General features: G+C 37.2%; 1 protein-coding gene across 2 annotated transcripts; it reads left to right on the top strand.

The window, feature by feature from the left end:
• Positions 1-223: 223 nt before the first annotated feature.
• On the top strand, positions 224-26,116 carry LOC308701445 (uncharacterized protein). Of its 2 annotated transcripts, none has more exons than XM_081383748.1 (4): positions 224-386; positions 707-754; positions 5,085-5,325; positions 23,725-25,998. In XM_081383748.1, the coding sequence occupies exons 3-4, from the start codon at positions 5,277-5,279 to the stop codon at positions 24,534-24,536; spliced, it is 861 nt and encodes a 286-aa protein (XP_081239874.1). In that variant the 5' UTR covers positions 224-386; positions 707-754; positions 5,085-5,276; the 3' UTR covers positions 24,537-25,998. The 2 variants fall into 2 exon arrangements, with proteins under 2 accessions (XP_081239874.1, XP_081239873.1); XM_081383747.1 differs by having other exon boundaries at positions 251-386; positions 5,065-5,325; positions 23,725-26,116.

The raw sequence follows: 26,116 nt of genomic DNA, 5'->3' as shown, positions 1-26,116 counted from the left end.
AGTAGTTGCAGGGATCTTATAATGATTGAGGAAATCACAGTAAAGAGATGTTCATTGTTCTTAAATAACTGACCAAAATTATACCGTTATTGTACCAGTTTCTGTAAAATAAAGATTTATTTTTAAACGTAATATATTGTTTGGTTCCAAATTACAGAGTTGAGTGGAGAAAAGTTATGCTTAAAAATGAGTTTTTGATAATCTATCATTTATTTCGTCTCGCGGTGATGACGTCACCACTTTCGCGGTCGCGCGTCTCCTGAGTCTTTTGAGGTAAACAGTTCACACGTTAAATCTCGTAACTGCACTATAAAGTTTACTCAACATATTACGGGGTCTTTTCAGAATGGTTTTCATCGTGGGTCTTTCTTTTCCCATACAAAACGGTAAGATGTTAGCGAACTACTTTGTTGTGAAGTTATTAGGGAATCGGATTCATGTGGACAAATTACAAGGGTTGATAATGTCATCAGCGGCTGTCTTTATATTTACATTTATATTACTGTTGTAATATTTTACTGTATCATTCTTGTATTCTCTATATTCTTGTTGAATGAGTATTGATAGTCTATGGCTCATCACTATTATCAGAGCAGCTGAAAAGCCTCTTTATTTCATGTCAATAGATCCTGTTTTCTCCTCATTCATTATGCTGATGTCTTCAGATCTGTAAATTGACACATTAAGCTAATTTTATTGTCAACAGATTTGAGCAAACGACACGATCAGCTATTGTGACATCTGCAAGATATAGGTAAGTATTATAATGGCTTTTATTTCACTAATCTGTGTTGAACCATGTTTCATATGCAACTCAATAAACAAAAAAAAGTTGAGTTAACTTTTTTGGTGCGCCATTTGTTTCCTGCAAATCTGTAAATATATTTTTATTTTTTAATCTTTTTTTTTTTATTCTTAATTTTTTATAATGTGACCATAAATACTTGTGGGTGGGTGGACTATTTTTTTTTTTTACTCAGTAAGTGATTTCTTCTTGATTTTGTCTTCTTCTTCTTCTTCTTCTTTCGTTTTTTGGCGCATTGCATTCTCAGTGCATACCGCCACCTACCTTTGCTGTTATGCACAGGGCCGGTTCTAGACATTTGGAGGCCCTAGGCAAAATTCATGTTGGAGGCCCCCCACCCCCAATAAAAAACACTTGAAACAAATATGATTCCTAACTTTTTTATTTATACAACATTTCATTTTAAATTTAGTATATTTTTACTTACACAGTACATAAGTTTGGACAAATTACTATTTTTAATGTTTTTGAAAGAAGTCTCTTATGCTCATCAAGCCTGGATTTTATTTGATCAAAAATACAGAAAAATAATATAGTGAAATATTATTACAATTTAAAATAATGGTTTTCTATTTTACTATACTTTAAAATATATTTCTGTGATGCAAAGCTGAATTTAGTGTCACGTGATCCTTCAGAAAACTTTATAATATTCTGATTTATTATCAAATGTTAGAAATGGTGCTTAATATTTATTTTATAACATGTGATACTTTTTTTCAGGATTTTTTGATTATTAAAAAGTTGTTTTAAAAAAGTCTTCACTATCACTTTTATATATTTAACACATCCTCGCTGAATATTCCTGTTTTTTTTTTTTCTGTATTTTTGATCAAATAAATGCAGGCTTGTAGAGCATAATAAGAAACTTCTTTCAAAAACAATAAAAATAGTAATGGGTCCAGACTTTTTACTGGTAGCCTACTACATCAAACTTTATCTAAAGTAATCTCTTTTTTGTTTAATGAAGATGTTATTGTTCTTGTTGTTATTTTGCTGGTGTATTCAGTTTATTCACAGTTCCAGAATACCACTTCAGTAGATGAACATAAACGTGCTTTTATAATTGTTTTCATAGCTGCGTTATGGGCAGATATTGCATTGCTACCTTAAATATGCTATACACAAATCAAGTGGAAGAGAAAGATACGATCGCTACTGAGCAGGGAAAAAAATCTAAACTAATATTCGTATAGGCTATGATGTCAGGGTATTATCTAATCATCAGCAGAATATAGAAGATAGACCCATAGATATGAGATCCTTTATTTGAAACATTTAAAAATGTTGCAGTGTGTTGGTTTTTTAACTTTGAATACAAACGTCTTATCTTTTACTTTTGTAGCTTTTTTACTAGTCAGCTCCCAACGCGATGTTATTCATTGTACGCGCAAATTCAAAGCGTCGCGTCTGGGCACGTTAATGACGCTCGCACTCTTTTAAACTCGTAGACTAACAAAGCGGTGAATGATTTTTCCAGAAATGACGCTGATCTACAGTAGCCCACACGTTTATATTTAAAATACATTGCAATCACTCCAAAATCGATGACCTGCATTACGAGCTGTGCTTCTTTGCGTGCCTATGTAGACTTTTGTACAGTCATGGGCTGGCGTTAATGTGACGTAATGTAACAGTCTATGGTTAAGATAAACATCGTCACTATTTTTAGTTAATTAATAAATTTTGAAATAAATTGTAGATAGGACATTTGTACATTTATTTATTTATTTTTTATTTTTTATTTTTTTGTCCCTCTGTCTGGGCCCCATCCCGCCAATCGGGCCCTAGGCACGTGCCTAGTTTGCCTTTGCGTTAATCCGGCTCTGGTTATGCAGTCATGATTTCTTATAATCAGTTTTTCCTTTTTTCTTTTTTCATTCTCACTTGCCTCTTCCTCACAAATCAATCCTTATATATAATTATTTGATGCTCCATCTCATTCCAATTCCCATATCCGATCTGGCGCTGCGTGTTCAGCTCCTCCAGACCGGCCTATGAAATCTGGAATAGACCAAAGCATCCTTATATTAAATCCTTTCACTTAAACCTGTAGTATATATGTATTCTATTAACATTCTGTATCCTACTCTATCTCTATTAAAATCATAACCTAATAAATATGTCAAATCCTTATTAACCTTCCCTCTTTCGTTTAAATATGATATCAACTCCTTCCTTTCCTCATCAAACCTTTTACAATCGTATATCACATGCTCTACTGTTTCTTTCTCCCCACAATTCTCACATAAACCAGTCTCATGAACTCCAATTATAAAGAGCGATGCGTTCAGTCTTGAGTGTCCAAGTCTCATCCTAGTCATTATAACCTCTTCTTTCCTATTTCTACCATTTATACATTTCTTACCTACCATTTTTTTAATATTATATAAATGCCGCCCCTTATTATCTGTATTCCAGTTTTCCTGCCACTCTTTAATAATATTTTCCTTAATAATATATTTGATTTCGCCTTTACTTAATGGAACATTAAAATCTATTTCTTCCCTTTTTAAAGCATTTTTTGCTAATTCATCAGCAGATTCATTACCAGCTATTCCTGCATGTGCTGGCACCCAGCAGAATCCAACTTCTATTCCTATCCTTTGTATTCTCCATAATAATGAAAATATTTCACACATCAAATCTTCTCTAGCAGTACAATAAGTAAACAGTGATGTTAAGACAGAAGCAGAGTCAGAGCATATGACTACTCTGTCCGGTTTTACCTCCTCTACCCATGTTAATCCTATTATAATAGCAACCATTTCAACAGTATAAATTGACAATTTAGATGTTAATCGTTTAATTATTGATATTTTAAACTCTGGAATATACACTCCTATTCCTGTAATCCCTGATCTTGGTTCTTTAGATCCATCAGTATAGATGTGCATACTTGCATAGAATCTTTCCTGTATGTATTTATTAACTTGGTACTTAATCATACCCATTTCCTCCCATTCCCGTTTCTTATCTAATATTCCTAAATCAATTTTAACCTCAGAAATAATCCATTTTGGAACCTCTCCCCATACAGGTGACACACTACATTCCAAATTAGCAATCTGATATTTCTCTGCTAACTGATTTATCTTCCATCCATATCCTCTCTCGTTACTTAAATATTCCCAACAATTATTTAAAACATCTTTAGCTATACTTTCTCCGGTGTAACTCTTTAAGGATGTCCAAAATACCAAAGACAATTGAACTCTCCGTAATTTCATTGGCATCTCATTCGCTTCTACTAATAATGCATTGACTGGTGTTGTTTTAACTGCTCCTAAGCATATTCTGATAGCTCTATATTGAATTCTATCTAGCTTTTTTAACAATGATTCTGATGCTGACCCATAAATCATGCATCCATAATCAAGTGTCGATCTTATCAAGGCTTGATAAATTGTTATCATTGAGTCTCTTTCTGCTCCCCATTCTTTCCCAGCTATTGCCCTCATCACATTTAAAACCCTCCTGCATTTTTTATCTAATTCCTCAATATGTTTATTCCAGGTATATCTCCCATCTAACCAAATTCCTAAATATTTAAAACTTTTAACTTGTTCTAAAGGCTTTCCATATAATAATAATTTAATATCCTTAAAATCTTCCTTTTTCCTACTGAATATCATATAACTTGATTTACTAGTTGACATTTTAAAACTCCATTCTATACTCCATTCTTCCACCTTTTTAATAGCTGTTTGCATACCTGAAATCACTTGCTTTTTATTTCGCCCTCTCTTCCAAATAGCCCCGTCATCAGCATATAATGCACATCCCACACCAAATCCTACATTGTCAAAGATATCATTTATCATAATATTAAAAAGAATTGGACTTATAACACTCCCTTGAGGAATACCATTTTCTGCCTTATAAATTAATGACTGACACATTCCCACTTGAACTACAAATGTTCTTTCAAACAAAAATTGAGATAACCAATTATACATATTTCCATCTATTCCTATCCTTGATGCTTTGATTAATAGCCCTTCTCTCCATACCGTGTCATACGCTTTTTCTATATCAAAATACACTACTGCCATGATTTCTTTCATAGCTATTGTCTTCTCTACTTCATTACTAACCTTGATTAACGCATCCATAGTTGATCTTTTACCTCTAAATCCACATTGATACTTACTAAATTTACCCTTTTTCTCTAGTGTTAACCTCTGAACTATAATCTTTTCCATTAATTTACATAAATTTGAAGTCAGAGCAATTGGTCGATATCTTGATTTTGTCAGATCTGCTCCTCCTCCTTAAGTGAAGCTCCTCCTCATTCAGTGAAGCTCCTCCTCCTTCAGTGAAGCCCCTCCTCCTTCAGTGAAGCTCCTCCCACTGCAATTCACCAATAAATGCTGGAATATTCCCATCAGCTACAAGTGAAGACGAGCATCAAACCATCAGGAAGAGCTGAAATCTGCGAAGACAGAGTTTATTGAAGGACAGTGAGAACATGAGAGATCCAGAACACTGCAGAATGAAACACACTGAAGAACAAAGAGGTTGGTGTTTATTCCTGATTCTTCATTAGTGAGGCTGAAGAACATTAAGGTTATGAAGCAGTTCATCAGATTTAGATCTGTTATAGTAGGACAAATAGTTGAAATATAATTAAAGCAGCAAATAATATGAACCGGGTGCAATTATTATTATTTTTTAACAAGAATGTTTGTTATCTGTAAGTCAATATTAGTATTATCTGAGTATTTCTTTCTGTTTATTTTACATCTGGTTCACAATTACTGCAACCATGTTACCAAAATTATGGATATGTCTTAATACAGTTTTTGCACATTCCAAAATATTATTATCATCTTGCTAAAACACCAACATTTAAAAAGAATGATCAAATAAATAGACTTTGCTACACGTGGTTTAGTTTGTGTAAAAACAGGGAGTGTTAAAATTATAGCATTATTGCATGTTTTTAAAATGTTAATATTTTAGGTAGTTGCATAATTTATCAAATATTTAATAGTTCTCACTACAAAAATGTGATTTACTCAGAGCCCCTAAAGGGACATGGTGATGGAAAAACTATATTTCATTGTTTTTGCGTTCTTTAGGGTTGCAAATGAACAAAGACGTTTGCTTTCCTGCTCCAACCCCCTCTTTCTTACCACAAGGGCCATTAGTGACCCGTAAAGAAGTGCTGATAGTGATAAAGGTCTGTCGGCCAAGATGTGTGTGTACATCTGAGGTTTGCTAAATGTCACACCTTCAGTACGATGTGGGAAAGCTGTAATCTGCTGATTGGTCAGTTTAAATGTCTCACATTTGGTTTCAATCACATGTTCAAAAGGATTAAAGAAGATTGTGAGGCTTTGTCTACAGCTGGGGCCTGTTCTTCGTACGTTGTTTAAAACATCCGAGATCAAATGAGACATCCAAGATGATATCATCGTGCTAATCATGATCTGGCTAATTAGGTTCTTCGAACACACTTGTCGGATATGATTAGTATCGCTGGATTTTTGCTGCATTAAATTAAGGCCGTATAGTCATTTCAATGGTTAAATCTTGAGACTTTTCACACTTTTTAGACACTGAAATCTTCCCTTTAGTTAGCCAAAGCTCATTTCATTGTGTGCCCTTGTCCTGGCTAGCTGCATTGTAACTGGTTTGGGTCAGGGAATGGGGTCACATGTCATAATCACCTATGAAGAAATGCAGTTCTGTTAGGATCAGCATAAGTGTGTGTAATACAGTGAGCTTGATATTTAATTGTGGAACTTTCCTTACCACTTTCAAATAATATGCATAAATGTGAATCTCTGAAAATTCTTAAGTCATGCACAGATCCTGGCCATTTTGCTTTCACTTTTGTGATATGGAAGATTTTAGTCAACTGCCTTTTTTTTTGTTTGATATAATATTATTAATCTGGAATATTAAGAATCACAATAGTAACTGGGCTGCACATTTACATTGTGAACCCCCTTTCTGTTCACATAATCCCCTTCATTGAGGCCTTGATGGCAGTCTATGGTCTATGGTACCAATCACGTTAGTGAAGCCTGAGTGACATATCTATTGTTAGGGGTTAACAGTTTAGGACCCAAGGACCAGATGTTTGAAAGAAGACCCGGAGTCAGAATTATAAAAAATAGAAGAAAAGTTTTACTGAAGATAGTTTGCAGTTTCATCAGCAGAAGTTCAGCTTCAAGACTCACACCGGAGTTCGTAGGCCGCCCCCCTTACAGTTACAAAGATCACAGCAGTTATACCATTTCCAAGGTCTAAGCTACGTCATTGAATGATTCTGATTGGCTAAGAAATTGATAAACATAGTAATTTTCCACACATATACAGATAGACAGAAGCATATCTCCATAGATTATGCCGCTGACACTCAGACCCTGAAGTCAGGCACGTCGTGACCTTCCAGGTCGCAGATTTGGGTTGCTGGGTGCCAGCATGTCTCGAACAACAACTCAGTCCATTTCCAACAATGCCAGTGGTTCCTTAACCTGTAAGCAAGAAGACTAACACACACACACCGACACACATCTTTTCCAAGGCTGGATTTGGCCAGGCTCTAACTATAAACAGGAGTCTCGTCTCAAAACATTAAGATAACAAGTTCTTTCTCTCAGGATAGGACACTTTAGTCTAAATGGAAAATATAGGCTTTAACTGACAAATGGTCCCTTAAACTATAGACTTCAATGACCCCTATATGTTTTAACACGTTGAAGACCTTTCTAAAAACACAAAACATGGCCCTATTTCATTTTTGGAAGCTGGGATAAATAGGCAAGCAATGTTACTGCATTCAGATATCAAATACAGACATTAAAGAATACATGAAAAGAACATTTCAGTAATCACACTGGTAACTTCTATAACAAAGTAAAATCTCCAGAGAAGTTATTCAACTCATGTGATATTTAGAAGGAAAAGTATCGATTAATACCTTGATTATAATCACTCATTACATATACATTGAAGCAGCAGTGGATTCCAATCCACTCCCTTCAGTCCCCCGTTTTAGACCAATGTGGGGTCCTAAACACCACATCTGGTCTTTCCAAAAGGCTGCTTCAAAATGTTTGGTTTCTGACCCATGCTCCTCTATCAGGTGAAATTTTTATAAAACAGACAATATCTTTTTCCTTTAACATGAACATAATATCCCACATAGCACATAGTATTATTGATCTCCAGAACCTTTAGGACATAGCTGTCTTTACATGTCTTACACAGCTGTTATTCATCTTGGCGAATTTGGTATTATCATCAACTTAACTCATACAAAACAAGTACATATTTATTCTCTGGAAGCCGGGCTAAATAAGCAAGCACTGTTGCTGTATTCCTGGCATGGGCTAGACCTGCAGTCACTACTCAGATCCTAAATACAGACATGGTCTATAATCATAAATACCTGGACAAATGCACTAGTTTTTATAAAACTGTGATTTCCAATTCATTTTACCTTAAACTAAGAAAGATAGTTAATCCATTATTTTCACTACCCCCATTATAGACCCTTTAGGTTCAAAACACAATGATTGTCAAACCAAAATAAATAAACAACAAAAAATCTAAAATTATAATAATAATAATAATAATAATTAAGACCCAAAATAATATCCATAATATAAATCCATAACCCATAATCAAAGTACCTTAACCCCCTGAGGTCGGCTATCGCGCCGGCGCGATAGGCTCGTTTTTTTCCGTATGAGTGCAAAAAAATAATAAAATAAAAATATTAATTTTTATCTTATATGCTTGTGTTATACATCAATCTATCCTGTTAAGTGTGTACTATTTTTGTGTACACTCACAATAAAAACAAAGTGTTGTGCTTTTCGCCAAATAAAGAAAAATAAACACAAAGCGAGTTCTGCCTTCTCTCTTTCCGTGTAGTCCATTCTGAAACGCGTCCGAAAATGAATCATAACTCAGCGAATACTTCTCACACAGGCACGTGAGATATGTCCTTATGAAGCTTGAAATCTCCTCTTTTAAATGAAGTAATTTATATAAAAAACAAATGTTTTCAACTCATGTAATCCGTTTGAAAGCAAGGAGAGGTACCGTTTTTCCTTCTGCCTCATTAACTCTATAATGTGCTGCGGCCGCCCCGCCCCCGGCGCGATTCACATGTAAATAGTTAGGTGATCTAGTATGCATCGCATACGCCCCTCGATCAATGCCATAAAAACACAGTTTCTTCATTAGACAGAGTTCATCGCGTTTTAAATATGACACGCTTCTCCGGTAATAAAGACGCCCTTCAGATGATTCTGGACAGCGAGGAAGAATGCACCTTTTCCTCAGAGGAAGATTGTAGCTCAGACGACGAACGGCAGCATTTTGAAGAGCGAATTCCGCCGAGAACACAATTTCGGAGTAAGTTTACCTTAGTCTTTTGTCTTTTATTTTTTTCGTGTTCGCATGTATGAGGAAAAAACAATACGAGACAGTTCTCCATTATGGACGCGAGCGCTCTAAAAAAAGCACTAAAAGACTTTCAAACTTTCACAGAGACCTCAAAACAGAAAGTACAAATCCTTTCTTTAAAACGAATTTCGTTTTGTATCAATTGTATCTTACTTTTAATATTTTTTTCATTAACAAATGTGAGCCGATCCAAACAAACCTGTGAAACGCCCACATCAGCTGGATAACACACACCGCGAGTTCACTTTCAGACTTATGTACATTACGATGCTGTGAGGAATAATACTATCTTGATAATAATCCTGCAAAAAATTACCTCAGAAGTTCTGGAAGTATCATTTCGAGGAGCAAACGGATCCCGCTGAGGAATTAGGTCAGGTCTGTTTGCTTTGTTCTAATCGGAATGAATGAACGCACAGATGCGTGCTGTTGTGGAGCTACTACAGCTGGCAAAAATACTGTTTTAATATGAATCGCGAATACAAAGAAAGATTACACTGGAAACATTGTTACAATTTTAAATGTTGTTGTAATTGTATAACCTTATACAATATAAAAATTGTATATATATATATATATATACAGTATATAAAAATTATATAATTTTTTTTTTTTTAAAAACAAAATCTTAAAAGGTCATTATAAGCCTTCTCTTTAAATAATTTTATTAAGCTTTATTAGTGACACATTTGGGAAGAGAATATATTCCAAATCTGAAAATACAGTATGAGAACAATTAACTGCACAATTACTAGAAATGTTTACCTTGGATATTGTACAATTTGCAAGCAAAATTTGTGGAAAAAACAACAAACCAGTTATATATTGTCCTTGCATTCTTGTGGCTCAGTCACACACCTGAATGAAAGGCTCATTACGTATGCAGCCTCATTATGCGGGCCCCACACTCTGCAGGTGTGAATCACGCCCATCCGCATATTGCCTTTCCAAACAAAAAGTGTTTTACAAGATTTAAATCAATGTATTGTGTTATGTAAATGATTAGGCAGGATGATTTTCACATAATTTTGAAGAAAAAATTCTAGGCAACGAAATCCATTCGTCAAAAGTCTTATTTACATATATTTAGAATGTGTTTTATGGCCTTATTTCAGAAACTTTAGTTTTTTGTTTTTTAAAAAACCATGCATAAACATAATTCTCTCAAAAATACAAACATGTACATGCAAGTTGTTCATATATTATGGTAGCCCTGTTTGTGCTAAATAGAGTGAATTTACACCTTTGCCATTAATATGTTTATAAGCAACTGAAAAAAGCACAAATGTCAGGGCATGTCAGAACATCTCAAGGACCCCAAAAACCCCTCAGACCCCAGAGGGTTAAGTCTCTACTGAAGTAATCCTTCAGTTTACAGTCCCATAGCATGTATCATTTTAATTGTATAACATCTTGTACCTTTCGAAATTAGAAATAAAATAAAACAAATTCAGGTCATCATTTCAATCATTATTTTACCACTGAAATATAGAATTGTTTCCATGTTACTTAATAAAATTTTTGTTTATCCTTTATCTTTCTATCATGTTGATTCCTGTTAATCATACTCAATGCCTACTTTTTATCTGAAACTCACTTTCTTCTCACATCATTTCAACTTAATTTGACTTAACAGTCGTTCATAAATAGTTCCATACATTTTATCAGAAATTGTATTTTCATAACATGCATTTTTCTACTACTTTCCTATTTCCCTACATGCCTCTTCTAACCAGTACATAACAACCTTTTTGTTCTTCACTTCCCTCTTCCACCGAGTCTTTCACCGATGTCAGCCTAGTGACACTTTAAATTCCCTCTTTAGGGAAATAATGGTATTTTATTAATTCTTCAATACCCTTGTTTTCATAACATTAATTTTAACTTATTTTTTCATTACAACTACTTCTCACAGTATTCCTCTATTAAATGGTTAGTCTGAAAATCCCCAAAAATATTATCATTATTGTCTAAGTCTCACTTATCTTTACTGTTTTTCACAAACTAAAATATTATGTTACTTGAATCTCAACCCTTAAGACAGCCATATAGCTGCTTTCTCCTTCAACCTTTTATTACATACATTGTAGTTCACTTAGACATCTAATGTCATACATCCATTTAATGGATTTAGAAATGAAACTTTATTAGAAGTTATATCCACTCCTCCTTTGTTCGCCCACCGGCCTTTCATAAAAATGAGGGCGCTCTCTCTGGATAATTTGGATAGTGACTTAGCCAATGTGTCACTTTGTCTCTTTGCCATCAGTCTATTATTTTTATGTTTACCATTATGATCCTAGTTGTCTATTAAAATTTAGACCCTCAGTTTAATTTAGAGTTTTTACCCAATAATGGATGACAACTTCACAATTCCAATTTACATAAATACTAATCCAGAGAGTAATTCAGATCAGAACATTCAGAAGATTCAGAACATCATAAATGACAAAATCATAATTACCAGTAACAGACAGAGCTGGAAAACCAATCCAATTAAAGCTCGTCCAATGTTCTGTATCGTCTTTTCATCAGATTGACTCAGAATTATCAGCTTCTTTAAAGTTTGTCGTTTCACTTAACCCATCTGTAATGGTAAAACACTCATTCCAGAGGTTAACCCTCTGGAGTCTGAGCGGTTTTCTGGGCCCTTGAGATGTTCTGACATGCCCTGACATTTGTGCTTTTTTCAGTTGCTTATAAACATATTAATGGCAAAGGTGTAAATTCACTCTATAAAGCACAAACAGGGCTACCATAATATGTGAGCCACGTGTATGTACATGTTTTAATTTTTGAGAGAATAATGTTTATGCGTGGATATTGAAAAAACTAAAAACTAAAATTTCTGAAATAAGGCCACAAAACACATAGTAAATATGTGTCAATAAGACTTTTGACCAATGGATGTCGTCGCCTATAGTTTTTTCTTCAAAATTATGTGAAAATAGTCTTGCTTTATCGTTCAAATAAAACCATACATTGATTTAAATTGATGTAAAACAGGTTTTGCTTGGAAAGCCAATATGCGAGGAGGCGTGAACGAGGAGTGGTTTTCACCTGAATTACCACCCACTCTGCATAATGACTCTGTATAATGATGAGCCATTCACACAGGTGTGAAACTGGCTGAGCCACAATGCTTGGACAAAAGATATTTAGAAGAAGACTTATATTGACCATTTAAGATTTTGCTTACATCTATCTTGTACATATGTTGAGCTATTTTATTAAAAAGGTAATAAAAAACAATAATTACAATTTCAACAATATTTCAAGTGTACTCTTTCTTTGTAAAAAAAGAGAAAGATTATAGGCCTACATTTTATCTATGTATTCATTACTTTGAATATAGCCAACAAACATCTTAGTTGATGACTTTATTTTTGACAAAAATATTAGGCTATTTTATATATAGAAATTGCTAAACAAAAGCTTATTTGACGAGCCAGTATATTCTACAGTAAAAACTGTACCCAAATCTACTAAACAAAATGTTGTCTTTCATATTTCGCCTGACTGTAAAGTTGTTTTCATGAAATATTAGGGCATATAAATGTTAATTTGCAGTTTACGTTGCTTATACAAATAGCCAACATTTTATTTCAACATATTTCAGTCGATTTTTACTCATCTCAGTATAGCAATACAGTTTGCTAAAACATCATTATTCGTTGATGATAGGCTTATTTACTTTAAATCCAGGAAAGTTGTTAATGAAAAAATTATTAAAATTAAGATACAATTGATACAAAACGAAATTCGTTTTAAAGAAAGGATTTGTACTTTTTGTTTTGAGGTCTCTGTGAAAGTTTGAAAGTCTTTTAGTGTTTTTTTTTAGAGCTCGCGTCCATAATGGAGAAAAAACAGAGCGCATGCCGTTCATTCGTCAATAAACAGAAACCCGAGAAGGAAAAACTTACTAGTATTCCTCAGCTCGTATTCCTCGTATTCCTCATTATTCCTCACAGCGCTGCAAGACGGTGTAAGCAAGTAATGTTCTGAATAAACTTGTGTTTTGGTTTTCTCGAGCTGATGGGGGCGTTCACAGGATTGCGCGGATTACCTCAGCCATTTGCGTTTGAATAGCGCGCGCTCTCCGTGGGCGGAGTCACATTACATTTGAATTAGCTCTAATTAGGTCGACTGGAATCGCTCTCTTTTAATACAGATTTCACAAGATGAGAATGTTTGTTTTTTATATAAATTACGTCATTTAAAAGAAGAGATTTCAAGCTGCATAAAGACATATATCACGTGTATGTGTGAGAAGTATTCACTGAGTTATGGTTCATTTTCGGACGCGTTTCAGAATGGACTACACGGACAGAGAGAAGGCAGAACTCGCTTCGTGTTTATTTTTCTTTATTTGTCGAAAAGCACAACACTATGTTTTTATTGTGAGTATACACAAAAATAATACACATTTAACAGAATCGATTGATGTATAGAACTCCTATGGAAAATCAAAGTCAACAGAGTATTCATGAGTTTCTTTTACACTGATAAAAAAAAAGCGAGCTGGTATCGCCGGCGATACCGTCGACCTCAGGGGGTTAATGACAAAATATTCACAAAATCAGGAAATAATAGTACCACAAACTAACACATACAAGACATGAAGTGCAGTCACCATCACACGCACTCATTCTAGACACACACATATGTTAAATGCTCATTTTCAATGTTCACTTTTTATATTAACTCTAAAAAATATTTACTTCACATTTTTCTTTCGATTTTACCTAATTTTACATAGTCTCTTTACCAGTTTCAAAGCATCTGTTCATTATTCACTTGATTTTAGAAAAGTCAGCTGGGTTGTTTTGGTTCATTATCATTATTTTGCCTCAGCTTGCTTTAGCAGGCAGATAACAGAAAGACAGACAGAGTACCATCCCTGCCTCCATTCAGAGTCTCTCTCACTATACACAAATAATCTTTTCAACAGCCTCCTTAGACTGTAACTTAGACAAAATGTAATAATAAATTAATTTTAATAACCTTTGACCATTCACCTTTGTTATCCAGACTTTTTCTTGAATCTACAAAAGCTGTCTTCATCTTTAGCCACCAACATGTCTAATGACCTTCAGGAGTTAAAACTATCTTATAGACATATTAGTTCCAAATCAACACTTCTATAATTTTCCCTTGCCCATAAGGCAACCAGCGTCATGTTCCTGATATAAATTAAGTTTTGTTACTGTCTCCACAACAAATAATGACAATCACCTCATGGTCTCAGCTGGCTCTTGAAAGCCCATTCCCATCAGCTCTTTAGCTATAATCTCCATCAGGGTCTTGTCCCCTGGCATAGTTTCAAACACTTGTCATAATGAAAAACAAGCCATACAAGGAATGCGGTTTCTTTTGAGTGGTATGGAGGAACTCACATTTTCTGGGTCAGACTGCCGTAACTCCTCACAGCTCCATCTCCCCTTAATGATTTAAGGATGCTGTTGGCCATACACAGTCATCCGTTCCACTCTCATACCTTTCTCACATAAAACACCTCCCTTCTCTATTGGGCAGGTGCCCAGTGGCGGCGAAGCCCTGTCTTAGGTTGTCCCCCTCTGGCCATCGGAGAATCTTACCCGTCTTTGGGTCAACACCTCATGCACACTGGTAACCGCTCTTTCCCATCACGAAATCAGTTTTCTTCAACAGACTAAGTTGTTTTCTGGAGCTTAGGGAAGGCACATTCAAGAGTCACCAGAGCACTCTGGACTGCCTACTAATGTTAAAACAGGGAGACAGGTTAATAACAACATTATTTAATCACTAAAATCCATTAAACATCTTCAAATCAGCAAAATCACAATACTGAGATTATACTCAGTGAATTTAGTCATCCACGTCCATTCAGTGTACTGTTACATCTGTAGCCGGAGCCATCGCATGGTGGAGACTAAAATGAGACAAAAAAGTTACTGGCCCTGAATTAAACTAGTCAAAAACGTCACTTCTATTGTTTAAGACTTCTAAAAAGTCATTCAATTTTACTTGTAAAACATTACAAATTTCCCTTTAAATGTATGAAGTCTGAACTGCCTCCATGTCTATGGTTTTCAACTAAAACACTGTGCCTTACTATATTATGACACAGGCTCAGATAACAGCTTTTAGCTGATATTGAATTAGAGAGAGACTCTGAGGCATTCAGGACTGGTACACTGTACTCTCATAAACTTCTAAAATCAAACTTTATCTACCATCTTTTAACTCGAGCCCAGCTTAAAGCATCTTTGCCAGAAATGACATGCGTTTTCAAATAAACATAATTTTTATATTTGTCTTTTGCCCACATCAGGGAATTTAGACTAAGTTCGGGGTACCCCTATCTGAGATGGAAGAGACAGAGTAGATTCGCGGCGCCCTGGACCTTCAATCCAGGGACGTACTCTACTGGGGTGTTGCTACACCAACGATGCCCAGCGGGGCCCCCACAGAGCACGCTTCGCTTGCGCTGTCTGCTCTTGTTAACTTTAAACAATGCTATCAGCGACTTCTTATACTTTTAACACTTAGTATAATTAATCTTCACTCTCCTCATCGGAGTGAAGCTCTTCTGTTCCCCTTCACAATCTCTTCCATTCAGACATAATAAACTATTTCTACCTTGTTTGCTGATTTGCCAGGGGTGTCACCAAGGATAATTGCCCGCCGCATCCTCCACCAAACTGTTAGGGGTTAACAGTTTAGGACCAGATGTTTGAAAGAAGACCCGGAGTCAGAATTATAAAAAATAGAAGAAAAGTTTTACTGAAGATAGTTTGCAGTTTCATCAGCAGAAGTTCAGCTTCAAGACTCACACCGGAGTTCGTAGGCCGCCCCCCTTACAGTTACAAAGATCACAGCAGTTATACCATTTCCAAGGTCTAAGCTACGTCATTGAATGATTCTGATTGGCTAAGAAATTGATAAACATAGTAATTTCCCACACATATACAGATAGACAGAAGCATATCTCCATAGATTATGCCGCTGACACTCAGACCCTGAAGTCAGGCACGTCGTGACCTTCCAGGTCGCAGATTTGGGTTGCTGGGTGCCAGCATGTCTCGAACAACAACTCAGTCCATTTCCAACAATGCCAGTGGTTCCTTAACCTGTAAGCAAGAAGACTAACACACACACACCGACACACATCTTTTCCAAGGCTGGATTTGGCCAGGCTCTAACTATAAACAGGAGTCTCGTCTCAAAACATTAAGATAACAAGTTCTTTCTCTCAGGATAGGACACTTTAGTCTAAATGGAAAATATAGGCTTTAACTGACAAATGGTCCCTTAAACTATAGACTTCAATGACCCCTATATGTTTTAACACGTTGAAGACCTTTCTAAAAACACAAAACATGGCCCTATTTCATTTTTGGAAGCTGGGATAAATAGGCAAGCAATGTTACTGCATTCAGATATCAAATACAGACATTAAAGAATACATGAAAAGAACATTTCAGTAATCACACTGGTAACTTCTATAACAAAGTAAAATCTCCAGAGAAGTTATTCAACTCATGTGATATTTAGAAGGAAAAGTATCGATTAATACCTTGATTATAATCACTCATTACATATACATTGAAGCAGCAGTGGATTCCAATCCACTCCCTTCACTATAATCGGCATGGTCATGATTGCATGACCTTCATAAAAAATTATGATAGCCTAGAAAAAACAAGTAATAAAAACTCGGTGAGTGTTTTAGCGCAATTTTCTCACCTCATGGGATCACAACACTAAGAGATAGTAAATCTGTTCCTGGATTTTTTTTGTGCGTTCCTGAGATTAGACCTTCCTTAAAGGGACACTTCACCCATTTGCATTAAGCTTTGCATTGTTAGAAATCCAGTCATACTATTGAATGGTCATGCAACATTTTTTCATTTTCCCCCGAGACGAAATAAATCTGTATTTACCTCTTTACACTTCCTCCTACAATGACGCAAAAATCGTCATTTTGCGTCATTGTAGGAGGAAGTGTAAGAGGGGGGGATTTCTGTTAAGACTACAAGCACTAGATCCCGCCCATAGGGGGTTGGACCTAATGCGCTAACAGACCTATCACAGATCAGTGCGAGTGCGTTTGATTTCAACGGCAGAAACCTGCAGAAAACAGGGACGAAGAAAGCTGAGTACTAGGGGTTACCATACTCTATTTCCCGGACATGTCCGGCCGTTGAGATCGACAAAAATGTCCGGGATTCAGCTTTTGCTTTCTGCGGTCGCCATCCATTGTTTACATGCTCACCTTTTGTTTCAATCTAACTGAATTCACCCTGATTGGTGAATCTGAATGTAATGTTTACATGAATGCTAAACAAGTGATCGGTTGATTTGCGTTTTAACATTGCTAAGAAAATACCCGCACCTCCGTGAGAGATAGCCCATGAGACCGGTGCATCTCACAGGCGCGCTCATCAGTAATCACAGTAATACAGGGAGCAGGACGAGGCTAGCGCCGCGGGAGAAAGACGCGAGGCCGGTGGCGTGATTGGTTGAAAGACGCGAGGCCGGTGGCGTGATCGGTTGATGTGTGTTTTACCATTGCTAAGAAAATACCTGCTCCTCCGTGCGAGATACGAGAACAGTGCCTCACAGGTGTCGGTCGTCAGTAATCATGCCACCGGCCTCGCGCCGTTCTCCCGCGCCCCTCAGCCTCGTCCTGCTCGCCACAGTAAACATGATGAATGGCGACTGTAGAACGCAAAAGCCGAATCCCGGACATTTTGGGCAAACTCGTCACGTCAGCCTTGCCTTGATGGTTTTGTTTTCAACTGCGCTGTCTTACCGGTAGGCGTGGCTTGGGAGTGGCCTTGTAGGGCAGCGAAGCAAGTGCATTCTGGGAGTTGTTGTCTTTCATCCACATAAGCCAAAAATAAATTTTCTGGCTTTTCTCAGTCTAGAAAGTCAAGTCAAGTTTATTTATATAGCGCTTTTCACAACACAGGCTGTATCAAAGCAGCTTCACAGCAATAAATTAGAACAATACATCAATGTTTGTTTCTAGTGGAACGTCTACGTTTGGTAATGCTGATCAATAGTATCGTTGATTGATTAATTAAATTAAATATCCCCAAATATCCCCAACTGAGCAAGCCAAAGGCAACAGTGGCAAGGAACCGAAAAACTCCATCAGGTGACCTAATGGAGAAAAAAAAAAAACCTTGGGAGAACCCGGGCTCAGTCGGGGGCCAGTTCTCCTCTGGCGTTTATGAACTAGAGGTCGGATTTAACTGTAAGATTAAAAGTATTATATGAATGCCTGGCTGAAGAGATGCGTCTTTAATCTAGTTTTAAACTGGGAGAGCGAGTCTGAGCAACGAACAGTATCCGGAAGACTATTCCAGAGTTTTGGTGCTAAATGTGAAAATGCTCTCCCTCCTTTGGTGGATCTGGATATCCTAGGTATGACCAAAAGCCTCGAATTTAGTGATCTTAAAGAGCGCGATGGATTATAGGGCGATAGAAGATCCGTTAAATAGACTGGAGCTAAGCCGTTTAGGGCTTTATAAGTCAGTAGCAATACCTTGTAATTAATACGGGACTTTATAGGTAACCAATGTAGTGATGATAAAATCGGTGTTATATGATCATATTTTCTTGATCTAGTTAGAACTCTAGCGGCGGCATTTTGGACTAACTGTAGCTTGTTTATTGAGGATGCAGGACAACCGGCTAATAACGCATTACAGTAATCTAGTCTCGAGGTCATGAACGCATGAACTAACTTTTCTGCATCAGAAACAGATAGCATATTACGTAGCTTAGCAATGTTTCTAAGGTGGAAAAAGGCTGTTCTTGTAACATATGAAATATGATTTTCAAAAGACAGGTTGCGGTCTAATATAACACCCAGGTCTTTTACTGTAGAGGATGAAGTAACAGGACATCCTACTATGTTAAAGTTGTATTGTGAGAGGTTTTGTGGGTGGTTTTTTGAACCGATAAGTAGTACCTCTGTCTTGTCTGGATTTAATAAAAGAAAATTACGCGTCATCCAATCTTTTATATCTTTAACACACTCTGTCAATTTGGATAATTTAGCGTTTTCATCCGGCCTTGATGAAATATAGATTTGAGTGTCATCAGCATAACAATGGAAACTAATTCCATGTTTCCTTATAATATTTCCAAGTGGCAGCATATATATTGAGAATAATAGAGGACCTAACACAGATCCCTGCGGCACTCCATAGTTTACTGGAGTTATGATAGATTTTTCTCCATTTAAATAAACAAAATGGTAGCGGTCAGATAAATATGATCTAAACCAGCTTAATGCTTGTCCTTGAACACCAGTATAATTTTGTAATCGATCTAAGAGTATTGTATGATCTATAGTATCGAACGCAGCACTAAGATCAAGTAAAACTAGTATTGAGATACAGCCTTGGTCAGAAGCTAAAAGTAAATCATTTGTGATTTTAACGAGCGCAGTTTCAGTGCTATGATGCGGCCTGAACCCAGACTGAAACTTTTCATAGACGTCATTTTCTTGTAAGAAAGAGCCCAGTTGAGCGGACACAACTTTTTCTAGTATTTTAGACATAAAAGGTAGATTTGAAATGGGTCTATAATTTACTAGATTATTCGGATCTAATTGTGGTTTCTTAATGAGAGGTTTTATAACTGCCAGTTTAAATGTTTTTGGAACATAACCTAAAGATAAAGACGAGTTAATAATATTGAGGAGAGGCTCTTCCACTACAGGTAACACTTCTTTCAATAGTTTAGTTGGTATAGGATCTAGTAAACATGTTGTTGTTTTAGATGAAGTAAAAAGTTTATTTAACTCTTTTTGTTCTATAGTTGTAAAGCACTGTAATTGTTCTTGCGGGGTGATAATTGAGGCTGAATTATAAGGCGCGATTGAGGATTGAACGTTTACAATTGTGGTTCTGATGTTTTCTATTTTCTCAGTGAAGAACTTCATGAAATCATTACTACTAAACTGTAATGGAATATTTTGTTCAGGAGACATCTGTTTATTTGTTAGTCTCGCCACGGTGTTAAATAAGAATTTAGGATTGTTATGGTTGTTTTCTATTAGTTTGCGGAGATGCTCAGCCCTGGCCGCTTTTAGGGCCTTTTTATAACGTGACATACTGTCTTTCCATGTGATTCTAAAGACCTCTAAGTTAGTTTGTTTCCATTTACGCTCTAAATTACGGGTTTCTCTCTTTAGAACACGCGTAGTATTGTTGTACCATGGTGCTTTACTTTTCTCTCTGACCTTTTTTAATCTAATGGGCGCAACAATATCCAATGATCCAGAGAGAATGGTGCTCATAGTGCTAGTTAATTCCTCAAGTTCATCTGTTTGTTTGGGTTCAATGAGAAGCTGAGACAGATCCAATAAGCTATTTGAAAAATGATCTATGGTGGATGGAAGGATTGTTCTGCCTAATCGATAACGCGGCGCAGCATGATATATTACAGGAGTACGTAATATGCAAGTTACCATGTAATGGTCAGTGACATCGTCACTTTGTGGAATGATATCTATATCGGTTGGATCGGTTCCATGTGATATAATTAAATCGAGTGTATGATTAAATCGATGAGTTGGTCCGGTAACGTTTTGCTTGACCCCAAAGGAGTTTAATAAATCTGTAAACGCAGCCCCTAACGCATCATTTTGATTATCTACATGGATATTAAAGTCTCCAACAATTAATGCTTTATCGAAGTTAACTAATAGGTCTGAGAGAAGATCTGCAAACTCTTTTAGGAAATCAGCGCAAGGCCCAGGCGGTCTATATACGGTAGCCAAGGCTAGAGATAATAGGGATGTGTTTCGAACATCTAAGAGCGTAACATTTAGTACAAGTACTTCAAATGAAATAAACTTATAACCCGTTTTCTGAGTAACATTGAGAAAATCTCTATAGATTGTTGCAACACCGCCGCCACGACCATTCAGACGGGGCTCGTGCTTATAGGAGTATCCTGATGGAGTAGACTCATTTAGACCGAAATAATCATTTGGTTTAAGCCAGGTTTCAGTAAGGCAAAGTACATCGAAGCTATTATCTGTGACTATTTCATTTACAATAACTGCCTTAGGTGTGAGTGATCTAATGTTTAGAAGACCTAGCTTTAGAAATTGTTTTTGATTACCAAAAGCAACATTTTCTGGTTTAATAACAATTAGATTTTTTCTAGATCCTGCAGTAGATTTATTATTTGATCTCACTAAACGAGGAATAGACACAGTTTCTATGCAGTGTTCTACACTATTTATATCAGTTAAATTGGTGCAGCAGAGACTATGATTTGGACTTTTGGTTACTAGTCAAAAGGTATTTAACATTTTGGAGGTGTTATCTGACAGAAGATCCGATCCGAATCTGCTTGGGTGTAAGCCATCAGCACGGTAAAGCCTAGGACGCTCCCAAAACAGATTCCAATTATTTACAAAGAGCAGTTTCTGCTCATTACACCATGACATTAACCATTCATTTAGCGCAAATAATCTACTAAACTTTTCATGACCTAGTCGGTACGTGGGAAGCGGTCCTGACACAATAATCGTTATATCAGGCGATGTGCTGCGTACCGTATCGATCAGATTCCTGAAGTCTTTCTTCAGAACCTCCGTCTGGCGCAGTCTGATGTCGGCCCCTCCCGCGTGCAGGACAACAGTTCCGACGCGCTCGTTCAGAATCTCGGGAACGTGAGCAGCGATTTCAGAAACACGAGCACCAGGAAAGCAGTGATTATGCACCTTACTTTTATTTAACGTAGCGTGTACGTGTCGAACGATGGAATCGCCGATGATCACAGCATCGCGTTCTGTTTCGCGAAGAGGGGAGAAACGGTTTTGTGTGGATATCTTGAAAACCGGGAGGGTCGGAGAGAGTTTTCTTGGTCTAGACCTGGCTCGCGTCTTCCGCTGCGGAAAAATCCAGGCTTCGTGATGGCATGTTGGAGCCGGAGTGAACGAGACCATGGCTGATCGCGACCTCGACGTTCGGGACCGATGTTGAGGAACGCACGGAGTAGACGAGGTCGGAGTCAGCGGGTTAGTAACGTTAATCTCTGATTTGTGTGCCTCGGCGCGCGATGTTTCAAGAGCTAACCGCCGGTCTATCAGCTCGGCTTTTCTTATTAAAAGGTCGTGGATCTGTTTCTCAACAGCTTCCAGCTCAGACTGCACCGCGTGCAGCTCAAATGTGTCCTCACCTGCACCAAAAGGTAAACTACTTACATTTGATATATTCGCCATTTTAACAGATGGACAGTAAGTTAAGTTAGCAACGACGCTACCAGTGATGCTATCAGTATTAATACTAATTTATGGCTTAAGTCTTGGATATAATCCGTCTTTTTACGGGTACGGGTGTAGAGTAGACGCACGATAGGCGAAAAAAAAATGTTTGTTTGTAAATGAGTGCGGAGACGCGTTCAGCCGTGATCCACGGACGTAACCTATAAGAGTATCCAGCGTTGGATCACTAGGCTTGAGACGCGTCTGCTCAACAATCCGCGTTGTAACTATGAGGTGAGGAAAAGTAGAAAATGTTCGTTGTAAGTGAGTTTAAAGAGAAATCAAGAATTATAAATCAATCGATGGAGCTCCAAAGACAACCACGCGCTCAGACGCGACGCATGCGCATTCGAAACCAGCAAATTGAATTTGGAAAGCTCCAAATTCAAAAATGATTTCACATTTCTTCTACATAAATGACCCACTTTCAATACACATTCATGTCTCCACGGGTGAAATGACCCTTTAACATAATGCCGAAAACCCGAAGTCTCTAGGTGGTCTAGTTGAGGAGTAGATAGAAGTGCAAGATTGGTGCGCACAGACAGAACAGAAATCATGAGTTAACAAGCGCAATTTTGTCCGGTGGAAAATTGCGCTAAAAACTGCTTTACAACATTGGGTCTTCAGTGGCTTGGAAATGCCACAAAAAAAAACCTAAAACTGTTTTTTAAACCTAAAAGCGGCAGGTAAACTCCGAATGACACGACAGACAGCACTTTCCATCAAGTTCTCCGCATCTCCAATAGTGTAAAAGAAAGAGGCTGGTAAATGTAGGAGCTTTACAATATAATGGGTGAAGTAAGCTCATGCAATTTGCATGTGAGCATGACCAGAGACGGACAGAAAAATATACGAAGAGTTTTGTTTCTGCTCTTAAAGTCCACATCAAACACAGAGTTTTCCTTCTTCAAACCAAACTTGGGTCTTCAGCCAACAAAGTTTAAATGCCGTCTGGCTACAGCGCTTCCCATAATGTTTACGCATTTGTGTCTGTTTGAACACACTCGACCACATGAGCGTCTACACTACCAAAGCAATCCGGTTGAATGTGTTTTCACTACCTCTGGAAGTGGTCAAAAGTGGACAAGCTCAAATTGTTTTAGACCCTGTTTACACCTGTGTTTAGCACGTCCACTTGTGATCGATTTTTTCACTACATAATTGTTATTTTATTGATTTACTGAGCACTTTTTAACTTTAATTTCAGGCCCGATGGATGAGAATGAAGAAGTGAATGAAGTGGAGAAACATCAAAGAAGATCTCAGAAATCTTTCACTTGCACTCAGTGTGGAAAGAGTTTCACATGCAAACATAGTCTCGAGATTCACATGAAGATCCACACTGGAGAGAAACCGTTCACATGTGATCAGTGTGGGAAGAGTTTTACACAACAAGGAAACCTTCAGATTCACATGAGGATCCACACTGGAGAGAAACCGTTCTCATGTGATCAGTGTGGGAAGAGTTTTACACAACAAGGAAACCTTCAGATTCACATGAGGATCCACACTGGAGAGAAACCGTTCACATGTGATCAGTGTGGGAAGAGTTTTAGACATCAAGGACACCTTCAGGAACACATGAGGATCCACACTGGAGAGAAACTGCATGAATGTGATCAGTGTGGTAAAACATTTTTGAGGGCTTCAGAGCTGAAGATCCACATGACAGTTCATTCACAGGAGAAACCACATTCATGTTCTTTGTGTGGAAAGAGTTTTTCACGTCTGCAGAGTTTAAAAGGACATCAGAAAATACACACTGGTGTAAGAAATCATATGTGCTTTGAGTGTGAGAAGACTTTTATCACAGCTAAAGAGTTAAAACAGCACCAGAGAATTCACACTGGAGAGAAACCTTACAAGTGTTCACACTGCGACAAGAGATTCAGTCAGTCAGGAACCCTGAAATCACACGAGAGGATCCACACTGGAGAGAAACCGTATCACTGCACTGCATGTGGGAAGAGCTTCACTCATTCATCTGCTCTACACAGACATACAGAAAACTCACATTAAGTAGCTTATCTTCAGTTCACTTTCAAGTGCGATGCCACCTCTCTTTCCTATTAGCTTGTCTTAACCAGAAAATAAAGAAAAGGATATCTAAAGCCTGGAACACACCAAGCTAACGGTCGGCTGTCGGGCAGTTTTTGTGCGTCGACCGACTATGTTTCCTCAGTGTGTTCTGCACCGTCGGCTGAAATTGGTCTTCGTCTGCTTTTTTTCGGCCGATTCCACTTATTGAATCGGCGTCGGGCCGTCGGTGAAAAAGAGAACTCTGATTGGCTGTTCAGCTTAGTGAATGAGTCAGTGCACGAGAATAATAGCAAAACAGCGAGCAAAGTCAAAACGGTACAGATAGAAGACCATTCTAATGTTACTTCATCTTACCTGAGTGTTCTGAAAGATTATGTGTATTTTCAGTTAACTTTAGTAAGATGCATTTACATGGTTACTGTGCATTAGATTTAATCAACTCTGTCTGTGTCTGCAAAGGTGTGTGCCAAATGGCCCATACAGATGAATGCCCCATTCAGATGTATGGCCCATAGAAACTGATTGGTGTGAATGAATAAAAAGAATCAGCTTTGCTCAGAGTGGATTAGCAAGTTAGATCGATCTCCTGTGGGAGGTCCTAACAGGTTTCTATTGTTTGTAGCCCATAGGCTATGGCTGAATCCCAATTCTCTGTCTTACCCCTTCCCCTTCGTCTTACCCCTAGCCCTTGTCCCTCAAAACCGAGTGGTAAGCGCTAGGGTTGAAAACATACCCCTATGAAATGAGACTTATGTCTTCATGTATAAAGTTCTGTCTCAAGACACAGAACGCTGGATTAAGATTGTTGAAGGGTGACATGCTAACATCGCTGCTGACGGACTGCTACACGACAAACCTTCAATAAATTCTTCTCCCCACAAGAACTCTGGTCAAGCATACTTATTTTATGTATTGGATAAATCTAATACATTGGCGAGCCACCCAAACCACTGCTCGGCCAAATACACCAAAATCTAACAGTTCCTTGGCGAATATTTCAATATTAACACGAGAGGAGTGGAATAAAGAAAGTGTTTAGCAGGATTGATATTCAAAACGGTAAGCGCGCACTGCTTTGTTTTACGGTTTGTGAATCTGCAGCGTCAGGGACGTGCACAGGAGGCGCAGTTTGGTCTGACCTTTAATTGTCTTGCTACACTGCAGCATAATATATGGTTCTCACACTCCAGTAATATTTCTGTGAAGTGAATTTATCTTGCACTTGTTCATAGTTTTTGTATTATGTCTGAATATATTCAGTTGAATTTTGCCCATACAAATTGCCTTATCTGACCGTGTTTATGTCCAAACTCAATGCCTCTTATGGTCTTATTATTATTTATAAAGATTGCAAAACGTCAGAGATGACAGGTTTATGATATACAACTTTGAAAACAGTATACAAAATGTATTAACAATATGTTAAATGTCACTAAAATACACATGAGAAAAATATGAAGTTTTTCATATTATTGTTTATTGTTTTTTTTTTGTTTGTTTTTTAAATTTGAAAAGAAATAATCTGGATTGAATTGACAGATGGGGAAAAACTCACTTCT

The sequence above is a fragment of the Scardinius erythrophthalmus genome, assembly GCF_964197995.2.
Source record: "Scardinius erythrophthalmus genome assembly, chromosome: 14".
In the NCBI taxonomy this organism is placed as follows: Eukaryota; Metazoa; Chordata; class Actinopteri; order Cypriniformes; family Leuciscidae; genus Scardinius; species Scardinius erythrophthalmus.
This window is presented reverse-complemented; position numbering and strand designations above follow the sequence as displayed.

Excerpts from the sequence above, each read along its gene's own strand:
- LOC308701445 (XM_081383747.1), top strand. The coding sequence starts at position 5,277 with ATGAGAGATCCAGAACACTGCAGAATGAAACACACTGAAGAACAAAGA. Across the intron at positions 5,326-23,724 it reads ACACACTGAAGAACAAAGAG|GCCCGATGGATGAGAATGAA; the intron begins GTTGGTGTTTAT and ends CTTTAATTTCAG.